At 51.0% G+C, this 27,762-nt stretch overlaps 1 protein-coding gene across 2 annotated transcripts in view; it reads right to left on the bottom strand.

Annotated features, from left to right (window-relative positions):
• The window catches only part of TLK2 (tousled like kinase 2), a 1,564,653-nt gene that overhangs the window by 498,096 nt on the left and 1,038,795 nt on the right, over positions 1 to 27,762 (bottom strand). For both annotated transcript variants that reach the window (XM_078645098.1, XM_078645097.1), the window contains one exon: positions 24,729 to 24,810. In XM_078645098.1, coding sequence (XP_078501224.1) covers positions 24,729 to 24,810 — 82 coding nt within the window. The remainder of the gene's footprint in view (positions 1 to 24,728; positions 24,811 to 27,762) is intronic.

Here is a 27,762-nt window from a genome sequence, read left to right on the forward strand (position 1 = left end):
TCACTAAAAGGGAGAAGTAGTTATGTAGGGGCAACCCAAGTTGAAGCACCTCTGTCTTGATTGCCACAGACGTCAGCGTAAGGTCCATGTCCTCAGCCACCCTCCTCATCACCATGGCAAATGAAGCACCTTCCTTCACAGTCACACAAGGAGGAGAGACTAGGCCACTGTCTGAAGAGGTGTCAAGACTACTGCCATCCACCAGCTACTCATACCAGTTATCTTTGGGCTCTTCCACAGGGGTCGGGATAATCCTAAGGATTCTTAGATCTGCCCCAATCATTTTCCCCACAGAGTTTATCAGTAAAAGAAGGCAGTGTCTCTGATCCGGAGGGTTGTGTTCCTCTCATCGCCAGAGTCTATGTCGGACGATGCTGGTCTGAGTCTGTATCAGAGTTGGGTATAACTAAAGGGTCTGCACCAAGAACAGCAGAATTGGAATGGGCTCTGGGGACAGTCACAGACTCCTGACCAGAGCCAATCAGGATTTAGGAACGATCCAAAGCAACTGACTAGTGTGGAGGATAAACTTGCTGGCAAGATTTCAGTGGGAACACCTTTCGAACCCTTAGGAATTGAAGGCAGTCCGGAGGGGTTGCTCCACCCACATATGAGGTGCCTGACCTCATACAATTCCTTTATGTGGGCGGGTTGGAGCAAGACTCAGTCTCCGCAGCTGACGTGTAGGAGCAGGGCATATAATTGTGACTCTGTTTGGGCGCCTCGTCCAAATACTTGGACCTGCACAGTAAAGTCGAGAAGCTCTTCAACTTCTTAGATTTCTTGTGCGGCTTACCCGACTTGGATGATTGACAGAAACGACTCTGCGTCATGCTACGAGGCGCTTCAAGGAATTCTCCTGAATGCCTTAGGGTTCATTGCGTGTCAGTCAGGGCTGGCCTTGGAGCCATGGTCCGGCTCCCGGCACCAAAGGCAAACTAGGTGGGAGTCTGTCACAGATACCGACCTGGGACTGTATGTATGGGTTATAAACCCTACAGGGCTTTTGTTTTTTTAGGGGACATCGCTATATTACACTGAGAGCTTAGCTGAAAAAAAAAAATTGACAAAAGGCTGAAAAAGTAGTCCAAAAAATGGACTGAGGCAGTTCTCTAGATCCACTCTGTGAGAAAGTGCCATCTGTCTTGCCTTGGTATGCCCCCACTTTTTTCTGAATTGCTGATGTGCTTTGACTGAGTGTGCCCTGGGCTCCTGCCAGCCAGGTACCCAGGGCCTGTGTTCCTTCCCTAAAAAGTGTGTTGAAACAAAAGCCAATTGGCATCTCTGGCCACCTATCAGCCCCTAGTAAATGGTACCCTAGGTACCCAGGGCATGGTGACCAGAGAAGACCCCAAAGGGCTGCAGCACTTATTGTGCCATCCTTAGGGGACCTGTACCTGGGTACCGACACACTGCCTTTGGCAGGGTGAGTGCCTAGGTACAGAACTAAACAAAGAGTCGACATGGCACACATCCCTGCATGCCATGCCCACAAACCCACTGCCCTGGCATACATCAGTAACCAATTTAGCTGGCTGCCCTATGCCAGAGGTGTGGGCCCAGGTGCATGAGCCCTGTGCCCCTACAGGACCCAGGACCATTCCTGGGCACTGTAAGTGCAGTGATGCCATTAAGAGTATATGGTGCTGGGAGGTTGTCATTACGAACTCCACTGGACCATAATGGCTACACTGCAGACTGACAAGTTTGGTACCAAACTTCTCAGCATATTAAACCCGCACTGATGCCAGTGTGAGATTTAATGTAAAATTCACCAGAGGGCATCTTAGAGATGCCCCCTGAAAACCTAACTTAGAATCCACGTCTGGCTGAGTGGCTGCAGAGGCTGCCACACAACAGACCTGTTGCTGGACCCCTGGGTAGGAGAGCCCCGCTCTCCTGGGCCTGCAACAATGCACATCCTGGGCGAGGTGCTAGGTCTCCTCCCCCAGGATGGGCAGGGGGAAGCTTCAAAGGCATGCCGCCTCTGTGAGCTTCTCCAGACCATTTCCTGTACCCAGCAACCAGCCCCCACCAGTCCTGCCCCCCACTCTGGCGGGAAGACTGGCAGGAAAAACTACGTCAGGAAGGGGGGTGTGCCAGCCTGTGCCAACCCCACCCCTCAGGTGGGGGAGACGAGGTGACGCACGACTCCGGGCTCCGGCCATCTTGAAGATGGGGAGCCCTGCCCAATCACAGCTAGGCTCCTGCCCCCCTTCCACAGAGGAGCAGGATAGGGGGTGTACTCACCCCAGGGCAGGGACCCATTGGTCCCTGTCCTTGCCATACCTGTAACACCCCTAAATTCAGTATTTAGGGGCTCCCTGAACCTTCCTTCCTTCCTCAGATCCCGATACGAAAAGAAGAAAGAAGATCAAGATGAAGAAGACCCACTGTGCAGCTACTAACAACAGGACGACAACAACTGACTTGGCCCCAGCCCTACCTGCCTGTCCATCCTGGAACCTGCGCCTGCTTAATCTCGGCGACTCCAGCGAATAGCAACCGTGGGACATCCGGAGGACCTGCCTGCCTTGACCCTCTTAAAGACTGGAACTCCGATCAGCAGAGGCTCTGCTGCAACAACCCACCTGGTGCCAACCACGAAGCTCTGGACCAGCCCACTCTGCATCTGCCGAGCTCGGGCCGGGCCCAACTGAAACCAGACCACGAGGACGTCCCCCCGGCAACTGGGACCCAAAGTCAAGTGGCCAAAGACCCTCCTCAAAACACCAGCCGATGCCTGCAGACTCAGAACCAGGGGCCACCCCAACCGCGACCAGCTGAGGGTAACCTTTTCCGACACCCAAAGACACCCCTGCACCCGGCGCCCTCCAGTCCCCTGTGCCTCCCTTTGGGGTACCTACCTGTGCTCCAAGATCCCAACTTACCTCTCGAAGTCCTGGTCGCCCCTGGAGAGTCTCCGTCCCCGAGCCTGCAGCCTTTGTTCCTTTTGGACCTTTCCCATTGGTTAACATTGAGCGCCCGACGGCTCAAAAGCACCCTGCACCCAGCCGCCCGAGTGCCGCAGGCTGTGACCCCTGTGTCCTATCCTACTTCCCCCTTGCCCTGAGCAAGTGACCAGGAGCCCAGCTCCCACAGCCGCGTGGCCTGCTAGCCAGCAGCTGTAGGAGAGCAGGGTCTGCAATCCTATGGTCACCCCAGATTTTTGCTTTTTTTGCTTCACTGCTTTACGACTTTCCCTGGCTGTGGGCCTGCTAATCAGACCCACAGCCTAGCTGTTCTCTCTCTAAATGGACATCCATGTACTTTAGGTGCATTTACCAATTGGTACTGGGCCACCTTATCAGTCCCTGTACAGTGTACCCTAGGTACCCAGGGCATAGGTGTACCCAGGGGCTGAAGCATGTATTATGCCACACCTGGCTGGCCATCTAAACAGACACAACTGGCTGGTAAGACAGCTGGGGCAAGGTAGTGTAATCACCCTTTACTGTAGATATAGTATACCTATATTTAACCCCAAAATGGACACATATACTCCTATCAGCCACTCCTATGGCAGGCCTTATCAATCCTGAAGGCAGAGTGCTTGGAATTATGTGAGATGGTGCTCTGGCATGAGCTAGGCCCGTCTGCAGCTTGCGGAACCAAGTCCTAATAGCTGTTCCATGATAACGCTATACCATATACTCTTAAGTGCATTATCATCCTCGCGGTGGAATGCTAACTTGGGTATAGCATTATCAAAACATGTCGAGTAAGGTGTCATACGAATTGGAATACTACCCCCTTGCCAATTCTGGCGACGGGGGTAGCATTCCACCCTTTTAGAGGGACACGACATGTATGTAACTGTGAACCCCGGTTAAAGTTAACCCGAGCCTCAGCATCACAAAATGGATGCTGCCACCACAGACACAAGTCTGACCTCCTGCTGCTGGGAGTCCTTCCAGCGAGGGAGGCCTGGACAAAGGATTTCCTGCCTTGGGAGGTGCTGGCACCACCCCAGACAGGATTTTGTGTATTAGGTAGAACAGGTCTGAAAGGAATGAGACATGCCTGGGGCACACAAGGTGCCCTGTGCATACACCGGTTCAAACCAGTCGCTGGGGCACTCCAGCCCCAGCTCTGGCGCGAAACCGGACAAAGGATAGGGGGTGTAACCACCCCCCTTCCTGGTCCCACCCATGGGAGGGACCTAGTCACTAGTGCAGCCCCCTTTAGGAGAATAAAGGTAGGAGCTGGTCCCATTCCAGATTAGATTAATCCTGACTTGAAACTTTACAAGAAGAAACTCTGGACTTCGACGTTCTGCTCCACAAAAGACCGAAGAAATCTCCCTTGTGGGCAAGGAGTGTCCACCCTGCACCAGCAGGCACCATCAAGCGTCCAGCGGCTACACTTTGTCGTCTTCCCTCGAGGATCCAGACTTCAGAGCCCGACGAGACCCGGATTCCCAGACCTCTCTGACCTCAACTCACATCTGCAGCACAGCTGAGATCCGTGGGTGCGACGAGACACGTGGGACCGGCCATCTTGGACAAACTGCACTTAGCTTCCAGCACGACTTCTGAGGTAACCTCGACTAAGTGCTTTGGGGATTGAGAAGCCCCAGCCCCGAGCAGCTCCTGCACCGAAGATCAGCCCTCCAGCATCCACGAGATCTGCGTGGGGCCCTTCTGCCTGTTTGCTGCTCGACGCGTTGTCTGATCACTTGCCGGCTGGCTAGTGACCTCCTAGACGACGATCTTTGAAAACTACACTGCTGGTCTGGTTGCTCCAGACTGGCCCTTGCTTCCTTCCAAAAGAGAAGTACCCTGGACCCTCCTGGTCCACTCCAGATGCCGTTTCCACTCACCGCGTGGGTTGCCTTTGCCAAGGCCTGTTGACTCCAAATCCGGATCCGACACCGCCGACAGCGAGAGCCTGCGTGGGACAGCTCGTGCCTCCATCCTGGTCGTCGAAGACACCTCCTGGTCCACGCTGCTGCAGAGACAAGCGCCCACTCTTCGCCTGATCGCGACAACGACATCTGGTTCCTTCCTGGTTCCACTCCAGTCACTGGCTAGTGACTTTGAACACTGTCCCCTCTGCTTTCAGGTCCTCTTCTTCACCGATCCACCCTTGGATCGCACCGGACATCTTCCTCCTGGTCGCCTGCAGCATCTTTTCTTTCAGGCTCCATAGACTTCAACGCAGAAACCCGACACAACTTCGCACCTATGCACCCGCAGCCCGTGGGTGAGGTAACAAGAGCATTTCGGTGCTCAAGGGTAGATTGACTCTCCTAGTGTCTAGATTCACAGTCGTTTTAGTCCTAACCAGTCAGGATTGTCCGTACTCATCTTTTTCTTGAACTGTACTGTCCATAGACGTTGTTACGCATCCCGCGTGTGAGTTCACACTCTGCACACGCGTTCCGTGGGCCTCCTATTACTTACCTAAAGTTAGGGTAGTGTAGTCCCAGCGAACCTACAGCCTCAGGACAGCTCCATTCCTTCTATCGATTTCCTTATACCATTTACTTAGTATATGGTTTGTCGTGCCCCTAGGGCACCATTGTAATTTTGCAACTTATCGTATTTTTCCCAAGAGATTGTCATGTGCTTAGCCCTCTGACCTCAAAGAGTTCAGAGGTGTTTGTTATTAATAAATATACTGTTTATTTTCATAACAACCTGTGTGGTGTCCTTTCATCTGGTATTCAAGGGGTTATATGTGGTAAAACAGCTGGCTTCACATGCCAAAAGAGTTTAGCCTAAGACTGCTTTGTCCATGCTACCATTAGGATAGCTGGTCTATAAGGTTGACTTACAACCAATCACCATAAGGGTTGTTCGAACTGATACAAGGTGATCACTAGAACTAGTGAGCATCATATATCAGGCCAACTTCTCACATCAGCCACCAACCGAAGGCCCCCCTTCCCTCATTGGATATCATTGGGCCTATCTACCTCTGCAACCGGCCACCACTGTGCCGCTGGGTGTGATTTAACTGTACTTACCTGACCCTGGGGGACCCCTGAGTCTAATCCCAGAACCTTAACTTCACCAACCAAGTACTCACCTGGAAACCGGTAATTTACTTACCTGCCGCACAAGTTACTACTTGTGTAACAATATATCTGTAAGAGACATTAGTTAGTGATAGATTCCTTATCTTAGAATATCCCCAGGCGTCAGACTGGATCCGGAAAATTTTGCGTAGCAATACCCCGGCGCGCCGGAAGGCGTCGTCCGCGGCTCCGCGTCCGTGGTCGTTAGCGCCGAAATGACGTCGGAGTACTTAGACACCGCCCTCGCGCGCTGACGTCAGTTTTGATACACAGCTTTTCCGCGCCAGATACGCAGAGCCATGATAGAACCAACACTGGTGCCATGAAACTAGGGCCCTGACAGGGGATGACCGTAACCCTAGATATCGGTTCGCAGAACGGGGAGGATGGGCGGGTCGGTAAGGAATCTATCACTAAATAAGGTCTCTTACAGATATATCTTACCCAAGTAGTAACTTGTGCATCTGAAAGAGACACGTTAGTGATAGATTCCTTACCTTAGAATAGATACCTCAGCAATACCAACCCCGGTGGTGGGTCTGCGAACCAATAATCACACCAGAAAGTCCTGGAGGACGGAACGGCCAAAGAAGCCATCCATCCGGACTTGGCTGTCCAGGCAGTAGTGTTTCGCAAACGTGTGCAGCGAGGCCCACGTGGCTGCCTGACAAATGTCCTGCAAGGGCACTTCTCGGCCCAGGGCAGTCGTAGTCGCTGTGGCCAGAGTGGAATGAGCCCTTAGCCCAACAGGGGGTTCCTTCTTAGCCAAGGATTAACACGCCTGGATGCACAAGATGATCCACCGAGAGATGGTCCGCTTGTGCACCGCCCGTCCCTTCTTAGCACCCACGTAACCAACAAAGAGTTGGTCATCCACCCGGAACTGGCGTGTGCGATCCAGATAGTAAGAGAGCGCACGTTTTGGTTCCAGACGGTGGAGCCCCTCTTCCTCTTTCGAGGGATGCGGAGGCGGAAAGAAGGTGGTCAAGGTGATGGACTGCCCGATGTGGAAGGCCGTGACAACCTTGGGCAGGAAAGAGGGTCTCGTCAGCAACACAACCTTGTCCGGATGGACAGAGAGGAAAGGAGGAGTGGAAGAAAGAGCCTGGAGCTCACTCACTTTCCTGGCAACCAGGAAAGCAGTCTTCAAAGTAAGAAGACGGAGAGGACAGTTATGGAGCGGCTCAAAGGAGCACACATTAGTTAAATAAGTACACGGTTCAAGTCCCACTGGGGCATCACGAAAGGAACAGGAGGAAACGTGTGTGATACCCTTCAAAAACCTATTTACAATTGGGGACTTGAACAAAGATGGCTGATCAGGTAGCCTTAAGAAGGCGGAAAGAGTAGAAAGGTAGCCCTGGATAGTGCCCAGAGCAAAGCCCTGCTGGGCAAGAGAAAGAAGGAAGAGGAGAACCTCAGAAAGGGGGGCAGGGAGTGGATCCACAGCCTTTGCTGTGCACCATGCCACAAATCTGTTCCACCTGCAGGCGTATACCGACTTTGTGGAGTGACGCCTGGCTGCCAGAATGACATTACAGACTTCAGGAGGCAAGTCAAATGGCCTCAACTGTCGCCGCTCAATCTCCATGCTTGTAGGTGGAGACTGGACAGGTTCGGGTGGAGGACCGTCCCCTGCTGCTGCGACAGAAGGTCCTCCTGAAGAAGCAGACGAATCGGGGGATCGACAGACATGCTGAGTAGCTCTGGATACCAATATCTTCGTGCCCAGTCCGGAGCCACAAGGATAACATGGGCCTGGTCACGCCTGATCTTCTTCAGCACTCTGGGCCGAAGTGGTATAGGCGGAAAGGCGTACAATAGACCGCAACTCCACTCGCGACGAAAAGCGTCTCCGAGCAAGTGCCGCCTTGGAAATTCCAACGCGCAGAACTGATGACATTGCGCGTTCTCTTCTGTGGCGAATAGATCTAACCAAGGCTCTCCCCACTGCTGAAAGAGTCCTTGAGTCACGTCCGAGTTCAGACGCCATTCGTGATCCATCATACACTGACTGCTGAGTTCGTCCGCCCTGGCGTTCAGAGAACCTGCCAGTTGTTGAACCACCAGGGTCACACCCTGATGTTCCAGCCACTGCCAGAGGCGAAGAGCATCCTGGCATAGGGTTCACGTCCCCAACCCACCCTGTTTGTGTCCGTGAACACCTGCACTACACTCCCCCGGACAGAGGGGAGGAATGCCTTCAGTGCCAGACGAATCGCCCGTAACGCCAACAGGTTGATGTGGAGCCGGGCCTCCGCCGGAGACCAGAGGCCTCTGATCTCCGCCTCTCCCATGTGGCCTTCCCAGCCCTGGAGGGACGCGTCCGTAACAACTACGTGCTCCGGTTGGGGTAGGGAGAGGGATCTGCCGCTGAACCAATCGCGGTCCGTGAGCCACCACTGCAACTGTCTTGCAGTGCCCTCCGAGATCAAGACATAGTCGGACAAGTTGCCCTGATGCTGGGCCCACAAACTTCAGGTCCCACTGCAGAGCCCGCATCCGCCATCGGGCGTGATGCACCAGAAGGATGCAGGAGGCCATCAGCCCCAGAAGCCGCAGCGTCAACCTGACCGAGACTCGGGATAACGGCTGAAAGATCGGAATCAGAGCCTGAATATCCCGAATCCGCTGTTCGGGAGGATAAACCCGAAACTGCGCAGAGTCTAGAACTGCTACGATGAAGAGGAGCTTCTGAGAGGGACACAGGTGTGAGTTCGGCACATTGATGGAGAACCCCAGCAGGTGCAGGAAGTCGGCCATAGTCTGGAGGTGGCTGACGACTGTCTGGGGCGAGCCCGCCTTCAACAACCAGTCGTCTAGGTAGGGGAAGACTGAAACCCCTAACCTGCGCAGATGAGCTGCGACCACCGCCATCACTTTCGTGAACACCCGTGGGGCGCTGGTAAGGCCGAAGGGGAGCACGGTAAACTGAAAGTGCTCGTGGCCTACCGTGAACTGCAGGTAACGTCGGTGGGCCGGAAGGGCGGGGATGTAAAAATAAGCGTCCTGCAAGTCCAACGCTACCATCCAGTCTTCCGGGTCCAGGGCAGCTAAGACCTGAGCCAGTGTCAGAATCTTGAACTTCCCCTTCCGGAGGAAGCTGTTGACGTTTCGTAGGTTCAAGATAGGGCGTAGGCCCCCTTTGCCCGTCTTTGGTACCAGAAAGTAGTGTGAGTAACAACCACACCCTACTTCTGGCCCAGGAACGCGCTTGATGGCCCCCTTGGCCAAGAGGACCGTAACTTCCTCTTGTAGAAGCTTCAAGTGATCCCCCGACACGCGGTGGTACTGCGGTGGCATGGCTGGAGGGGACGCCTCGAAGGGGAGGGAGTAGCCCCTTCGGACGATTTGCAGCACCCACCTGTCCGATGTGACAGTGCGCCAGTGGAGGGGGTGATGACGAACCCTGCCCCCCACTGGCGTCACATGGGCCTGAAAGCTCAGACTAGCAGGGTTTTGAGGCAGATGCTGCAGGGGTAGGTGTTGTGTGGACTGGCCTCGCCGTTGTCCCCGACCGCCGCCACGGTGATTTCCAAGTCCGGCACCGCGCTGGATGGTAGTCTGCGGCCCGTGGCTGGCAGGACGTGTGGGGGCACCCCTTACTTGGCCACGAAAGGGCCGAAAGGCAGCCATTTGCTGGCGCGGGGCTGAGAGGCCCAAGGACTTGGCCGTAGCCCTGGAGTCCTTAAAGCGCTCAAGCGCATGGTCTGCCTTGTCGCCAAAGAGGCGGCGGCCATCAAACGGCATGTCCATAAGGGTGTTTTGGACATCAGCCAAAAAGTTGGCGGACCTCAACCAGGTGTGGCGACGAATCGCCACCGTCATTGCCATCGCTCTGCCCAGTGAGTCCGTGGTATCCAGCCCACACCGGATGGAATACCGTGCCGCATCTTGACCCTCCGCAAGGGCTTGGGCGAGTTTAGTCCGGGCCTCCTCTGGACATTGTGGCAGCACGTCCACGACCGTGTCCCACAGAGAGTGGGTGTAACGGCCCAAGAGGCATGCGGTGTTGACTGACCGGAAGGAGGAGAATAACTGTATCCCGTATTGCTCATACCTCTTGGATTCTCAATTGGGGGGAGCCGTCGGGAATGCGGTCTGGGAGTTAGAGGCCTGGATGACCAGGCTCTCGGGGGTGGGGTGGGTGGACAGAAAGCAAGGGTTGCCCGGAGCAGGGCGGTGGCGCCTGGCCACATTCCTATCTACAGGCGGACCCGTAGCGGGCTTGGACCAAGTGCCCAAAAGAACGTCTGACAAGGCCTCATTAAAAGGCAGCAGAGGCTCGGCCGAGCTTGCCTGCGGTTTAAGGACCTCAGTGAGGAGGTTAGTCCTCACGGCCGCGACGGGGAGCTCAAGGCCCAAGGCCTTGGCAGCCCGCGTCAGCACCACATTATAGGCAGCCCCCTCATCCGTAGCCACGGTAGGAGGGGAGACAAAACCAGTGTCGCGAGAAGTGTCCAGACCACTGGCCTCCCCAAGCTCACCTGTCCAGTCCTGAGAAGACTGACACTCACGTGCCAGAGGGTCCGAGGACCCCTCCCAATCCTCCCCGTCACCCATCACCTGGTACTCAGGTTCAAAGGATGGGGCCGGGTCGGAGAAGTAAAAGTCTCCCATCGGCGTCGAGAGCGGCGCCGCTCTGACCCGAATCGAGGGTAGGACCGGGGCCGACGTCTTCCTGGGACGGCGCCGGGGTCGACACCCTAGGGGCCGGCGCAGGTGAGGTCGACTGGCGACGACCCGGATCCGGCAGGGCCCTGCGGTGTCGGGACCGAAGTCGCCGAAGGCGCCGCGGCCGAAGCACCCGACGGGCGCAGCGGAACCCGACGAAGGAGCGAGCGACCTCATGGCCATGAGGAAGGACTCTATCTCCTCCGGCGTCGCGTTCTGCCCAGGGACCGGCGTGTATGGGGCAGGCCGCGACGCATGCGGCTCCGGCAGAGCCGCGGGGGCGGTGTCGCCCGAACCCCCGGCCGCGTCACGCGAGCGTCGGGGGGAGTCAGAAGAGCGATGGCGCCTCTTCGGCTTCTTATGCCTCTTACCTGAGGACTTCGAGTCCGAAGACTGATGACGACTCCCAGAACTGTGGTGACTCTGGCCCCGCGACCGGTCCCTCGACCTCCTTTCGGACCGGGACCTCTAGCGGCGCAGGGCTGACTGCCGGAGCTCGAGTCGCTTGCAGGACTGCTCCTGTCTAGCTTTGGACGCCAGGGCCCGGCAGTCGGAGCAGGACTTGTCATCGTGTTCGGGGCCCAGACAGTGAAGGCACCGGCGATGGGGGGTCGGTAACCGACATCAGTCGGCTGCAATCGACGCAGGGTATGAACCCGGACATCACTACCAGCACCGTCGGAGTCGAGAGACTTCGAAAGATGATCAAAAAGGATCGAAAAAGTTAGTCAAAAATTGACTAGGGTACAACTTTTCCCGGATCGGCGCTTGTTGGTGCGGAAAAAAGAAGAACTGATGTCAGCGCGCGAGGGTGGCGTCTAAGTACTCCGGTGACGTCATCCCGGCGCCAACGACGCCGACGACGGACGTGGAGCCGCAGACGACACCTACCAACGCGCAAGGGTACTGCTACGCAAACGTTTCCGGATCCAGTCTGACGCCTGGGGATATTCTAAGGTAAGGAATCTAATACTAACCTGTTTTTTTCAGATATGAACTTCACTTGTTTAATACTGACTGTAGGAGATTAGGGTCAGCTTTCCTATGGTCACCCCATTGTTTGCTTTTTGCTTCACTAGTTTTCGACTTAATGTGGCTGTGGGCCTGCTAATCAGACCCACAGCCCTGCTGTTCTCTCTCTAAATTTCACACCATGTACTTTAGGTACATCACCAATTGGGATTTGGGTCACTCTTGTGAGTCCCTGTGCAGTGTACTACAGCTACCCAGGGCATAGGTGCACCCAAGGCCTACCAGGGGCTGCAGCATATCTTTTGCCACCCTGGCTGGCCATCCAAACTGACACAACCGGCTGATCACTCAGCTGGGGCAAGGTCGTGTAATCACCCTTTGCTTAAATATAGTATTCCTATGTCTAACCTTATATCTGGACACATATACACCTATAAGTCACTCCTATGGCAGGCCTTAACAATCCTGAAGGCAGAGTGCTTGGTTTTATGTGAGATGGTGCTCTAGCAGGAGCTGAGCCTGTCTGCAGCTTTCGGAACCATGTCCTTATAGCTGTTCTAGGATATTGCCATACCATATACTCTTAAGTGCATTATGTACCTCGCGGACAGATGCTAAATTTGGTTTGGCTTTATGAAACATGGCGTGTAAGGTGTCATACGCTTTGGAATACTACCCCCTCGCCAGTCCTGGCGACGGGGGTAGCATTCCACCCTTCTAGAGGGAGAAGACATGTTACTTCCTTTAATCCCGGTTAAAGTTAACCAGAGCCTCAGCATCACAAAATGGATGCTGCTGCCACAGACACAAGTCTGACCTCCTGCTGCTGGGAGTCCTTCCAGCGAGGGAGGCTAGAACAATAGGTTTCCTGTCACAGGGAGGTGCTAGCACCACCCCAGACAGGCTATAGTGTATTGGGGCAGGGAGGGCTGAATGAAATGAGACACTGCCTGGGGCACACAAGGTGTCCCATGCATAGTCCAGTTCAAACCGATGCTGGGGCACTCCAGCCCCAGCTCTGGTGCGAAACTGGACAAAGGGAAAGGGGTGTAACCACCCCCTTCCTGGGTCCCACCCATATGAGGGACCTAGCAGGTAATCCAGCCCCTAGATTTGGTATATAAGTTGGAGCTGAGTCGCAAGACTTTAGATATATCCTGACTGAAACTCTGATACGAAACTCTGGACCTTCGACATCCTACTCGACGTAGAAGACTGAAGAATCTCCCTTGTGGTCAAGGAGTGACCACCCTGTGCAAGCATGCACCATCAAGCGCTCAACGGTTTGCTTTGTCGTTGCTCCCGCCGGTGCTCGAACACAGAGCCTGACAAGACCCGGACTTCCAGACATCCAACAGCCCGATCCACAGCCACAGCAAAGCTGAGACCCGTGGAGGCGACGAGAGACGTGGGACCGGCCATCTTGGAAAGCCAGTGAATTGCTTTCCGTTCAACTTCTGAGGCACCCTCGAAGTTGTGCATTGGGAATTGAGAAGCCCCAGCTCCGAGCACCAACTGCACCGAAGATCACCTCTCCACACTCACCGAGTGATGCGTGGGGCCCTTTTGCATTTTCCTGCTTGACGCGTCTGTCCAGTCACTTGCCCGTTGGCTAGTGGCCTCTGTGACAACGAAAGCCGAAATCTAAACCGCTGGTCTGGTTGCTCCACACTGGCCCTTGCTTCCCTGCGAAGGAAAAGCCCCTCAGTCCTTGCTGGCGTGAGTAAGAAGCCATCTACGATTCCTGCGTGGGTTGCATTTGCCAAGGCCTGTTGACACCGAATCAAGCACCGACACCGCCAACAGCGAGAGCCTTCGTGGGACAGTCCTTATCCAGCTCCTGGTCGTCGTCGACACCTCCTGGTCCACGTGGCTGCAGAGACAAGCTTCACGACATCACCTGGTTCCTTCCTGGTTCCTTCCTGGTCACTGGCTAGTGACCCAGACTCTGTCCCCTCTGCTTTCAGGTACTCTTCATCCTCGATCCACCCTTGGATCCAACCGGACTCTTCTCTCCTGGTCGCCTGCAGCATCTTTTCTCCAAGGCTCCATAGAACTCCACGGCGAAACCCGACACTTTGGGATCTATGCACCCGCTTCCTGTGGGTGAGGTAATGCGAGTACTGCGGTGCTCCTGTGAAGATTAACTCTCCTAGTGTCCTAGTTTCAAGTGGTTAGCTTCTAGTCCAGTCGGAAGACTCCTAATTCTTTAACTTTGTAACTTTACGCACCCATTGACTTCTATGTGTTCACGCGTGCGCAATTAGACACTGCACACGCATCCCGTGGGCCTCCTTCTCCCTAACAACTGTTAATCCAGTGTAGCCCCAGCGATTCCCAAGGTCCTAGGCCTTACCATTGTTCGTAACGTGGTTCTTATACCACTATTTTAGAATATGGTTTAGCGGGCCACCAGGGCCTATCCATATTTGTGCAACTTTTGTATGTTATATTAAGTAACTTGTTATGCGCTTGTGCCTCTGCCCTCATAAGAGTTCAGAGGATTGTTTTAGCAATAAGGAATATGCTACTTACCAGTATGCATCTGTTCTTGGCATGTAGGGCTGCTGACATTCATATCTGTGCATAGATCGCCGCCTAGTGTTGGGTCCGGATGATTGCACATTGTTGTCCTGGAAGAGTCTTGGAAGTATGACGAGATAGGTGGCTTCTCCCTCGGACTACAGTGCGCATGGGCATCCTCTCCATCCTCAGATTGTTTTTCGCCATTGTGGCAGAGATGGAGTATAGTACAGTAAGAGATGTCCATGCAAAGAGTGAATGCTGCAGCTGCGACAGGCACCGGGGAGGTGGGTGGGCAATATGAATGTCAGCAGCCCTACATGCCAAGAACAGATGCATACTGGTAAGTAGCATATTCCGGTCGAGGCATGTGGGCTGCTGAATTCATATATGTGCATAGAATGTATAGCAGTATCTCCCTTAGCGGTGGCTACCTGTGTCAGCTGCAGCAGTCTGGAAAAGAGTTTTGAGAACAGCCTGTCCTAAAGCAGCTTGCTGTTTTGAATGTACATCTACACAATAGTGTTTGGTAAATGTATGTGTGGTTGATCATGTGGCTGCTCTACAAATTTTGTGTAAAGGAATATTACCTAGGAAAGCCATGGATGCCCCTAACTTGCGTGTGGAATGCGCCCTAAGGGGAACTGTTAAGGTGCGTTTTGCTTTTAAATAACATATTTGGATGCTCTTAACGATCATCTGGCTATACCCGATTTAGAAATAGGGTTGCCTTTGTGTTGCGGTGAGAAAGCAACAAACAACTGTTTTGTCTTACGAAATGTTTTAGTTCGGTCTATGTAGTATAGCAGAGCTGAAGTTGAAAAAAGTTGAAGTTGAAAAAAGTTCTTGATAAAGCGCACTGCGACCAAGCGGCTTCCTGGCGCTGAAAGTAGAGGGCTGAGGAGAATGAAATTTGCCGAAAAGAGATCATCAAGGGTATGCTTGGGAGAACAAATAGGTCTTAAGGGCCTTGCGGAATTGTGGGTAAACTGGGATAGATCTAACGGACAGAGGGAGGCTGTTCCAAAAGCGAGGAGCTCGTACAGAGAATCTAGTGCCTCCAGTTTTAGATCTACGGAACCGCGGAACATTGAGAAGGGACTGATTGGAGGAACGAAGGGCACGATTGGGAGTGTAGGGATTAATGAGAGAGTTAATGAAAGCCGGGGCAGTCCGGGCGCGAGCCATAAAGGCCAGGCAGCCCATCTTAAAGAGGGATCTCTGACAGATGGGAAGATAGTGAAGGGATTTCAAAACAGGAGTGATGTGGAGAGACTTGGGAAGGTGATGGATAAGACGGGCGGCCTGATTCTGGATAGCCTGAAGACGGCGTAGTTCGTAGGCCGGAATGCCCACGTAAAGGCTGTTCCCGTAATCAAGACGCGAAAGAATCATTGCCAAAATAATAAGTTTAAGGGCTTCGGAGGAAAAGAAACGGGAAACTTTCCGGATAATCCGGAGGGAGAGGAAACAGGAAGAGACAACTGAGCTAATCTGGGCATGCATGGAGAGGTCCCGACTGACTTTAATACCCAAGGTCTTTGCGGAGGCCGCCGGTACGGGCGAGGGGCCGAAGGTGGAAGGCCAAAAGGCGGCCGACCAAGGGGAGGTGGTAGGACCAGTCAGGACCAGCTCCGTCTTGTCCAGATTAAGCTTCAGTTGATTACGGTTCATCCACTCCGAGATGAAAACTAAGGTGGAGTGGAATTTAGGTAGGGAGTGCAGAGGAGAGGAAAGGTCGAAAACTAACTGGAGGTCATCCACATAGTTATACACGGAGACCCCCATGTCAAGAAGAGAAAGAATAAGGGGGTGAATGTAAAGATTGAAAAGAAGAGGGGACAGGGAGGAGCCTTGGGGCACCCCGCAAGGGACCAAGCGGGTGGGGGCGGTATAACCAGAGAGATGGACCGCCTGAGTCCGTTCTTTAAGGAAAGAGACGAGCCAAGAGAGGGCGGTGCCCCGAACGCCCGCTGCGCAGACACGGCCGAGGAGGATGGAGTGGTCGACCGTGTCAAACGCAGCGGACAGATCAAGGAGCACCAAGGCTTGAGGTAAGTTGGAATCCGCCTTGCTCTTTAGCTCGTCTAGAACGGACAGGACCACTGACTCGGTAGAGTGGGCCGGGCGGAAACCCGCTTGGCGGGAGGCCAAAAGATGGTTATCCTCAATGAAGGAGGAGAGACAGGATGTAATATAACTCTCCAAGGTAAGGGAGAAGGGAGATGGGTCTAAAGTTGGACGGAAGGGAGGGGTCTAGACCAGGCTTTTTTAAGATGGGGCGAACTATAGCCGATTTAAAGAATTTCGGGACTAGGCCTGAGGAAATGGAGGCATTAAGGAGGGAAAGGGGGGATCAGGGCAGTGAATGAAAAGCTCTCTCAGAATGCGAGCTGGAGCACAGTCAGCCGGGGAGCCTGACTTCACTTTTTGAAGTAGAGCCAGAAAGGAATCCAGAGAGATAGGGGGAAACTGATCGAGAGAAGAAGAGGACAGAGGGAGAGCAGTAGACAGACGTGGCGAAGATACTAAAGGAATGTTAGATTTGATCTTCGCGATCTTCTCTAGAAAGAAGTCGTTCAGGGACAGACAAAGAGCTTGGGAAGGGATGAGGTTAGGGTTGGCCCTGTCAGAGGCAACTAAGTTGCGAACTATGGAGAAAATCTCTTTGGGCTTATTGGCTGACAAAGATCTCCTCTCCGAAAAGTAGGTGGTTTTAGCTAGGAGGATAGCCTTCTTGTAGTTAGCCAGAAGAAGCTTGTATTTGGCTCGCAAGAAGAGACAATAGTTGCGTCTCCAATGGCGTTCAGAAGGCCTAAGGTCCAGTTTAAGGATTTTCAGTTAGTCCGTAAACCATTTTTGGGCGTCATGGGGGCGGCAGGCCTTAACTTTCCTGAGGGGGGCAACCAGGTCGCAAGAGGAGGACAGCCAGTTATTCACGGCGTCTACTTGAAGATCAGGGGGAAGATTTTGAAGGTCGGGAGGAGAGGAAATAAGGGAGGCACAGAGAGTTGAGATCAACCCGATTCCAATTACGAGCTGTGACATTCTTGGGTAAGGGGAGTTTCTCTGGTGCTCCGAGCTCAATGGGGAATGAAATCAGAAAATGATCGGACCAGGTGCATGGAAGGAATGTGGGGGAAAGGATAGTGCAACTGGCTGACCATATTTGGTCTGAAGTATAGCCACGAACGTGGGTAGGGGAGTGAAGGTGGGGGAGGAAGTTGAGACACTGGAGAGTGGCCGAGAAGTCCTTGGAGAACTGGTCTTCTCTGGGGTCGCCCGGCCAATAATTGAAGTCTCCCAGGAGGAGCACAGAAGAATTATTGACCACAAGCGTAGCCAGGAGTTCCTGCAAAGCAGGCACAAAGGAAGGCATGTTCTGAGGGGGACGATACATAAGGACTATTGTAAGGGGGGCCAAAAGGTTAACTGAGTGGGCAACTAAAAAATCAACGCCAAATATGGCAGGGTAGAAGAGAAGTTGGAACTGAAAGTTAGAACGAGTGATCATCGCCACACCCCCCCCGGCTTTGCCAGCAGGGCGATCCGCCCGAAGGGCGTAGTAGGAGTCGGGGAGGGCGGACAGAAGATCGGGAAGGGAGTCGGCCGAGAACCATGTCTCTGTGAGAAACAGAAAATCAGGGGCGTCGGTGTCCAGTAGATTAAAAAGCTCAAGCTGATGCTTGCCTGCCGATCTAGTGTTGAGCAGGTAGGCAGTGGCCGTGATAGGTGAAGAGAGGGGCGGGGGGGGCGGGAGGAACCTGTAACCGGGGAGTGAGCAGCATAGGTCCAGACGAAGGGGGTAGAGGGATAGAGATGCCCAAAGCGGCTATGCGCTGAAGCAGGGAAGGGGCAATGGACTGAGTTGCATTTAAAGAGAGCAGTTGAGCTGGGATGTAAGTGACAGCGGGAGCAGGGTGCGTGGCCCCTGGTCCCGGCTGGTCGCGGACGGGCGCAGACGGGCTAGCCTTTGGCGCGCCCGTCAGCTGCGCGTCCGGAGGAGACACATTGTTTATAGCTCTCTTGACAGCAAGAGTATGCAAGGTCCTTTCAGCTACTGTCTGCGGATTTTGAAAGAACACTGGCAGTTCTATGGTTTGATTTATATGTAAATGGGATACCACCTTTGGCATGAATTTAGGGTTTGTTCTGAGAACTACTCTATTTGCATATACTGGATTGAATGGCTCTTGAATACTTAGGGCTTGCAGCTCGCTAACTCTTCGAAGCGAAGTAATAGCAATAAGGAAAGCCACCTTCCAAGTAAGAAATTGTAGTTCGCATGAGTGTAGTGGTTCAAAAGGTGGTCCCATAAGTCTGGTTAAAACAACGTTTAGATTCCAGACTGGTGAAGGTGGGTGTCTTGGAGGAATTACGCGTTTAAGTCCTTCCATAAACGCTTTAGTTGCTGGCACCCTAAATAGTGAAAGGTGTTGTCTGTTTTGAAGATATGCTGCTAACGCAGCTAGATGTATCCTGATGGAGGAATAGGCTAGATTGCAACGTTGTAGGTGCAAGAGACAGCAAATGATGTTTTGAGTAGAAGCATCAAGTGGGTTAATGTCATTGTTGCTACAGTAAATGACAAAACGTTTCCACTTTGTTGCATAACATGCTCTGGTAGTGGGTTTTCTTGCCTCTTTGATAATATTCATGCCGTCTGGGGGCAAGTTTAGGTATCCAAATTCTATGACTTCAGGAGCCAGATCGCCAGGTTCAGCTGTTGCGGGTCTGGGTGTTGGATTTCTCCATGGCTCCGAGTTAGAAGATTGGGTGTGAGTCGCAGTCTTTGATGAGGTACTACTGACAGTTCTAGGAACGTCGTGTACCATGGGTAGCCTTGCCCATGTGGGAGCAACTAGGATCAGTGTTAGCGAATGTTGGCGCATTTAGCGTGCCACCAGCGGTATTAATGGAGCTAGGGGAAAAGCGTACGCAAATTTGCCTGACCAGTTCATCCATATCGCATTGCCCTGCGACTGCGGATGTGGGAATCTGGCGGCAAAGTACTGCCATTTTGCGTTTTCGCTTGTGGCAAACAGATCTATCTCCGGGTGTCCCCACCTCCGGAAGAATGGTTGGAGCACTTTGGGGTGAATTTCCCATTCGTGCATCTGTTGGCTGTGCCTGCTGAGCAGGTCGGCTACTTGATTGTCCTTGCCTGGGAGGTGTTTTGCCATGAGAAACATGTTCCTCTGAATGGCCCATTTCCACATTGCTTGAGCTAGGTGCGATAGCTGTGGTGAGTGTGTTCCTCCCTGTTTTTTAATGTAATACATAGCTGTCATGTTGTCCGTCCGGATCAACACAGCTTTGTTGCATTAGTGTGTCTTGAAAGCTTTTAGGGCTAGGAAGACCGCCATCAACTCCAGAAGGTTGATATGCATTTTCTTTTGCTGTACAGTCCAGAGTCCCTGTACTGTGTAGTGTAGGACATGGGCTCCCCATCCTATCAGGGATGCGTCCGCAGTTAACACTATTTGTGGGACAGGCTCTTGGAACAGTCGTCCCTTGCAAAGGGTTTGTGGATTCCACCAATGCAGAGAGTTGTATGCCCGACTGGTCACCAACACTAGGTCCTTTAATTGCCCGTGAGCCTGGTTCCACTGCCTTGCAAGGCATTCTTGGAGCGGACGCATATGTAGCCTGGCATGAGGGACTATGAAGATGCAGGAGGCCATCATGCCTATTAGTTGCATAAACACTCGAGCTGGTAGTGAGTGTTGGGGTCTGAATTTTTGGATCAACGTTTGCATTCCCTTGATCCATGCTGCGCTGGGATATGCTTTTGCTGCCAGTGTATCTATTGTTGCTACCAGGTACTGTTGGACGTGGGAGGGTTGCAGATGTGATTTTGGGTAGTTTAGTGAGAATCCTAAACTGTGCAGGAGATGTATTGTTTTTGACATGTGGTTGGCACATTGTTGGGCTGATGGCGCGTGTATTAGCCAATCGTCCAGATAAGGGTACACATGGATGTGTTGCCCCCTGAGATGTGCTGCCACTGTAGCTAGACATTTGGTGAACACTCTTGGAGCTGTTGTGACACCAAATGGTAGGACTTTGAACTGGTAGTGCTGTCCCTGAATGGTGTACCTTAGATACTTTCTGTGAGCAGGATGTATTGGTATATGAAAGTATGCGTCTTTGAGGTCTAGAGTTGCTAGGAAGTCTCCCTGGCGAAGCAATGGTAAGACTTGCTGGAGAGTGAGCATATGGAAATGCTCCGACAAAATGTACAGGTTGAGGGGCCTGAGGTCCAATATTGGTCTGAGGGACCCGTCCTTCTTTGGAATAAGGAAGTATAGGGAGTATACTCCTGTTCCCTGATTTTGTAGTGGGACTGGTTCTATGGCCCCCTTTTGCAGCATACTGATGACCTCTTGCTGTAGCAGCGTTATATGTTCCTGTGACATTGGACGGTGCACGGGTGGTATGTTGGGTGGTGGTAAGGTGAATTCGAGGCAATAGCCATGTTGGATAATTTGCCTGACCCACTTGTCTGTAGTGATATTTAACCAGACTGGCAGAAATTGTTGTATTCGTCCCCCGACCGGTGTTATATGGTCTGGGGGTAGTGCCCAGTAGTCACTGTTTGGTGTTAGTGGAGGATCTATTTGCATTGCCTCCACGACCTCTTCCCTTGGTATTATTTCCTCTGTATCCACCCCTGTTGGTGTTTTTGTTGTATGTGTATTGTGTGTTACTCTTTTAGGTGGAGGATTGCTGTGATGTATTACTTCGCGCTCCTCCTCTATAATTGGAGCGACGAAAGGAGCCCCGGTGTTTGTTGGGACTGGAGAGCTCCCATAGACTTTGCTGTTTCCGCATCCTTTTTCATTTTGTCCAGAATTGAGTCAACTGCTGGACCAAACAAAACGTCTGGGTTGATTGGCTGATTAAGAATTTTGGATTGTACTTCATTCTTAAAGCCTGATATGCGAAGCCATGCGTGGCGCCTTAGCAGCACGCTTGTATTGATGGATCTGGCAGCTGTCTGCCGCGTCTAGGGCACATTTAATTGAGGCATTGGTGATGAGCTTTCCCTCTTGTATAAGTTCATCTGCCTGCTGTTTGTAAGGATCAGGTAAGTGTTGGAGAATTTTTTCTAAGCTGTCGTAGTGCGCCCTGTCATATCTGGCTAGCAAGGCCTGTGTATTGGCTATTCTCCACGAGTTTGCTCCTTGAGCTGCCACTCTCTTGCCTGACGCCTCAAAGATTTTTGACTCCTTGTCTGGAGGAGCAGCCTCCCCAGTAGTCTGTGAATTTGCACGCTTACGTGCATTGGACACCACTAGGGAGTCCAGGGGTAGTTGCCCCCTGATGTATGTAGGATCTATAGGTGCAGCCCTATATTTCTTTTCAATTCTAGCGTTTATGACCCGTGCCCTAGCAGTGTCTTTAAAAATGTCACTTGCGTGCTTTAAGATGCCCTTCAACATGGGGAGTGATTTAACATGTCTTTCTGATGTTGTCAGTGTATCAAAGAGGAAGTCTTCTTCAATAGCATCAGAGTGCATATCTACATTATGGTAGGTTGCTGCTCTAGCTAGTAGTGAATTAAAGGCTACGGTATCTTCTGTGGGTGATGGCTTTGTAGGGTATACTGCAGGCTCTGTAATGGGCAGAATCCCTTCAGTGTCTGGTTCTCCTCCCCCACCCCATGTCTGTGAGCTGGGGTCTCCAATTGGGTTTTGTGGATAACCAAACCCCACATCAGCGTCCTGATCTTCATCTGGGTTATAGTCAGAGCGTGTAGGTGATGTTGGGGCATATGGAGTGGTAGGCATAGCTGGAGTTATAGGTTCAAAGAATATAGGAGAGGTAGCACAGTCTCTCTTCTTCTTTAGTGGAATTTTAGAAAAGTCTTCAGTTGTCAGAGGTCTTTTCTTTTTTGTGTAAACAGTCACTTTACCAGTTTTTGGGTTAATATACAGTTTTGACTGGTCTTCTGTGGAGGGATCTGGATGAAGAATCTCTTCTTCCACACTTTTTGGCCTTGGTACTGTAGCCTTTGATTTGTCTTTTTTTGGGTCGATGCCTTTCTTGGGTTCGACCGCTTTTGGTGGTTGGATCGGTTTTTGATGTTTTTCGACGACTTTTGTTGGTTGAACGTCTTTGGCTGGCTTCACCACCTTTTTCGGACCGAGCGGTTTTGTCGGTTCGACAGTGTCTTTGGGTGTTTTCGGAGCCTGCTGTTTCGGCTCGATGCCCTTTTTGGGGTCGATGGGCTTCGGCTCGACCGATTTACTTTTGTCCACCTTAGGTTTCACTTTTGGTTCGACTGTAGTTTTGGGCGTAGGCCTTGTGCTTTCGTCGACCGTTTTTTCCCCCTTGTCGATACTTGAGGCTGCTTTGCTCGATTCGACGGGCTTTGTCTTAGGGGTCGATTCGACGTGCTTTTGTCGTGGTGTCGATTCGATGTGTTTTGGCCTCGAGGCTGACTCAACGGCTTTCGCCTTCGAGGTCGACTCGACAGCTTTGGTCTTCGATGTCGACTCGATGGTTTTTGGCTTCGAAGGTTGTATTGGAACTGTGGCCTTCGGGTCGACGCCCTTCGGCTTAATGACCGTCGGTTCGACGACGTTTGGTCCGAAGACGGTATTGTCGACGACTTTCGGTTTTGATGGAACCGGTGTTGTATGTCGTGTCTCAGAGGGCTCTTTGTGTGTGTTCTTAGCCGGGCGGTATGGCGGGGCTGTAGAACGAGGATGTTGATCTTGGCTAAGGCCTGCTGGCGATGCCTCGACCCGAGCCTCTGATATCGGTGTAGTGTCTATATGGGGCGGTGTACTCACAGTTCGCCCCTCGTCGTCATCGGAGTCGTCTTCAACCACTACGATGTCCTGAGCGTATTCCTCGAGATCGACGATTAGTTCCTCTGCCTCGAGGTAATATTCGGAGTCGTGCTCCGAGTATTGTTCTTCGTCTTGATCAGAGTCTTCAGCGCTATCTATGTCTTCCTCATCGTCGAAGATATTATCGGGCTCAGGCGCCGACCTCTGCATCTCTTGCCTCGCCGCCCGTCGATTCCGGATCGTCTTTTTTGACCGGAACTGGGCACAGGCTATGCAGCTATCTTCGTTGTGATCTGGAGATAGGCATTTGTTGCACACTGGATGCTTATCGGTGTGCGGGAACTTGGAGTTGCACTGCGGACAGTACTTGAATGGACTTCGTTCCATCGACGGTCGGTCCACGTGGTGTCGAGAAGGCCTCACGGCCCGATTCGACGACCGGAGTGCAACAGATGTTCAAAAAGTGTATCAGTACCGAGCGCTTAACAATACCGACGGATCCGAAGGCCTTTTGGCCTTCAGAAAAGTTTTTGTTGATTCCGAACTTGGAGTGCTGGAAAGTACATCCGAACCCAATGGCGGAATAAAACAATCTGAGGATGCCCATGCGCACTGTAGTTCGAGGGAGGAGCCACCTATCTCGTCATACTTCCAAGACTCTTCCAGGACAACAATGTGCAATCATCCGCACCCAACACTAGGCGGCGATCTATGCACAGATATGAATTCAGCAGCCCACATGGCTCGAACATACATATATATTTTGAATATATAACCTGTGTGGTGTCCTTTCATTTAGTATTAAAGGGATTGCATATGGTAAAACAGCTGGCTTCACATGCCCTCTTGAGTGTAGCCTAAGACTGCTTTTGTCCATGCTACCACTAGGATAGCTGGTCTATAAGGTTGACTTTACAACCATCACCATAAGGGTTGTTTGGACTGGTGCAAGGTGCTCACGAGAATAGTGTACATCATATACAAGGCCAACTTCTCACACTGACAAAAGAATTTATGAAGTAAAAAGAATAAATATTCAATTGACAGAACATATATGGTTTAAAGTGCTTTAAATGGGATTACTCCACTCATCTGGAGAATAAAGCTATGCACTGATGGAACGTCTCCCCCTAGGGGGACGCTTTCACAATACATTAGGACGCTCGTGGACCAGTGAGATAACCGATCTGCACTCAGAACTTTTCAATCTATTGAACTTAACCTCTACTTTTTGAACATTCGGTGTGCATGTACTACGCTTGATAATTTTGACTGCTTTTATGGTACAACATTTTCCAGATTGAAAATGAAGTTTGTGTTTATAGTCACACATGCTATCAAAATAGAGACTTACTTGTGTTTAATGGCAATTAACGAAACTAAAAGACAATGTCTTTTTCTACGAAGGAAACTTTTAGAAAAACTAAATACTGCGCTGGACCGCAGCATTCCAGTGGTACAAAATGGGTTTTTGACCGCTTCTTTGCACAACAAATGGATAATACAGTTTCTAACATTAAGACAAATCCATACACCACCAGTGGATCAATTGATAGTTTCTCTACAACACAATAATTTAAGGCTGCTTACTTTGGTTAAAATTGTTTGAGATATTAATTCAAGAAAATGAAAAGCTGAAACAAAACAGATTGTTCAACAATTGTTTTAAGGTGAAAAAGGAGTTAACAAAAGGCAAACAATTAACGAAATGTGACACACTTCCTGGTCATCCTTACCTTATAAACCTCGCTAAAGCCTCCTCTTCCCAGAAGATGCAGCAGCAGATACCTATCATTTAGTGTAGGGTGGTCTTTAAATCTGAATACAAAAAAAAAACACGTTAATACATGATACAGTGTAAAAATAGGAAACCCAACACCACAAGTCCAATTGCAACCTAACTGCAGTAGCCCCACAACATATCAAACACATTGCTACAGAGAAAGATAGCATCAGAAGTTAAGACATTTTTGGAACACTCGCTATGGCAGATTCTGCCCTTTTTCAGCCAATATAGAAAAGTTTAACACAATAACCCAGGTAAATGAAAGCAGACAATCAGTCTACAAAGACTACGTTGCTATTGAAGATTTACCTTTTCAATTTTCATATTTGTTTTCGAAAGAGGCAGGCTCCTTCTAAGGAAATATTGTAATTCTGGTTCTGCTGCATAGGAACCATATATGAAGTCACAAACTTAAAATATTTCCATTGCCATGCAGGGACCACAGAACATCTTTTATCGAAAAAATGTAGTCTCTGCTTTATTTTGGAGGTGAAAGCAGTCATTTTCCAAATGCAGGCCTAACCTCCCATCTACTAAACAGGCCATTTTTCTACATTTTATTTCAAACCATCAATATAAATTACAATAATTATATAAATATTGAAGCAGAAATAAGTGAAAGTAAAAACAGCCTAAGTTGAATATACACAATTTTTTTTTTTTTTTTAAACATGCACTGCTCCTGAAAATAGAAGCAGATTCCACCACGAAGGCAGGTTTTGCACTGGTAGTTGCCTCCCAGGTTGAACTCTTTTGTAACGGGATATGTAAATTTCTCAAATTAAATGAAACAATTTGCCTTTGAGACAGAGTCTGCTGCAGTAAGAAAGTTATATATGCGGTTTAAGATTCCTGGGAGTGCAAGGGCTTTTTAAATCAGGCAATACAATGCAGGAGGAAAAACGTTTGTAGCTTATAGTGCTTCAGAATTCACATGCTAAAAACAATCCTGCAATCTAGGGTTGGGATCAATACAACCTGTTTTTATTCGATGAAGGAGCTTAGTTTCGAGGTGATGCGTGACACCTCCCCAGAAAATCACAATGCACCAAGACACAGGCTCAATCCTAGATTGGTTTTCTCTCTAAGGGTAGGTGTGAGGAAATGGGGTGTAAATATAAGGTAGGGTTGTGACATCACTGTGTAATACACTTACCAACCCCTTTCAGACCAGTAGGTTTCATTTGTGAAACCTTCAGCTCAACCCTGGGTAGCTGTGGCTCTGAGCAGCAAAGCTTACACAAAGGAACATGTGTAAAGCATTTAAAACAGCACCACAATAAGTGAAAAAGAAATCAACAAGAAACTCAATAAATACGACACCTATTTATTAAAATAGGCTGTATTCTTAGACACCACATTGAAAAAGATCCACAGGAAGGCTCTAGAGATATAGACTTTACAAGGTACAGTAAATCAATGCATTTTACTCAACAGTGAACAAGCATTGGCACATTCAACGAATTTGACACTTAGAAAACTTTTCACCAAAAAGTTGGGCTAGTTGTATTGTGGACACTTACAGTCACTTTAGGTGACCTAATCCAGGCCAGGCTTAACAAGCATTTACAATGCAATAGGTCTCGCATAAGGAAAGTTTAAGCTATTGGTATTGTAAATGTCAATTTTTTTATTTATGTTTTGTTTTTGAAAATAGCTAAATTAATAGCTATGTTATTTACAATGCTAATAGTTATAACTTTCGCAAATGCGACACCTATAGCATTTCTAATGCAATATGTGTTGTATTTACGTGGCTTAGATGTATTGATATTACAAATAACAATGGCTGTTAATTTTTTCAAATAATTAATACTTAAATAAGTTATTGTGGCCACAATCCCTCCATGCCTTCAACAGGCATGGCAGGGAGCGGCAGATAAGGGAGGCGGGGGGGAGGTGCAAGGGTGCAGGGAGCTTGAGAAGTGCCGGCAAGGTGTTTGGGACCCCCCCACCCCCGGTAGTCAAATAAGGAGGCATGGGTCAGCTGTCCACATTCCCCCAAAAGTAATAACAAGTTGTCTCGCTCTAGACAGCAAAAGCTTTGCTTTCGTCTAGGTTCGACCTAAAAAGATGGCTTCGCCCATGTTCGTGGCTGCCTCCAGAGCTCTTTACCTCAGTGGTGTGGGGAGTGCTGCCGCACCTACATGAACCCTGAACGTTTTGATGCTGAATGAACAATAAGGGCTCCATCACATGTTTACTACTGCCAGCATGTGCAGGTATTCCCTTATGCCTTTAGTGAGCTACCGTTTTTGGGCCAGCATCCTGTTGTGATTTGAAATGCCGGAGTGCCTAGTGAGGTAGAGAGAGGGAGGGTCAGTTGGAGTGTGTGCGCTGAGCAGCAAGGAGGCTGTCCTGTGTGAGGAGATGGCATGTGGTCCAAGGGACAGAGCGGCTGTCTTTGGAACCTGGGAACCAAGTTCGAGTCCCGGTGTGGGCTCAACAACTTGTGATTCTGGGCAAATCACGTAATCATCCGGTGCCTAAAATAATACAAAAATAATGAATCTAACCTTGTGCAATGTTATCTGGTGCACGCGTAAAGCGCTCCAGTGCCCTTGGGTCGAGTCGCGCTGTATAGAAAACTTCATGCAGGAAGGAAGGGAACACAGAGTCTTTGACGTGCCTGGCATGCACTCCCCTTACCTCCAGATAATGGAAGTTGTGGGGAGCAAGGAAAGTTAGAGGGTGTCGGCGACATTAATTCCCTCGTACTGTGGGTCAGTGTGTGCATTTGGCGAGCTGTGCTCCGTTGGTGCACGGATTCCTGGAGTGGGCTCCGCGTGCCAGGTGCGGGCGGTGCCACTGTGTAACCTTCAGGAAGGAGCTCCTTGCCAGGGGCGGGCTCGTACCGTGCGTCGGAGCTTTGGTGCAGCTGGCGGTGGTGGGGAGGGGGCGCGGGCTGTCCTCTGCTCCTCCCCGCGCCCACCCCTCGCTCTCCTCCTCCAGAGGGGGCAGATTGGAGTCTGTAGCGGAGCACG

The sequence above is a fragment of the Lissotriton helveticus genome, chromosome 5_1, assembly GCF_964261635.1.
Source record: "Lissotriton helveticus chromosome 5_1, aLisHel1.1, whole genome shotgun sequence".
Taxonomy (NCBI): domain Eukaryota; kingdom Metazoa; phylum Chordata; class Amphibia; order Caudata; family Salamandridae; genus Lissotriton; species Lissotriton helveticus.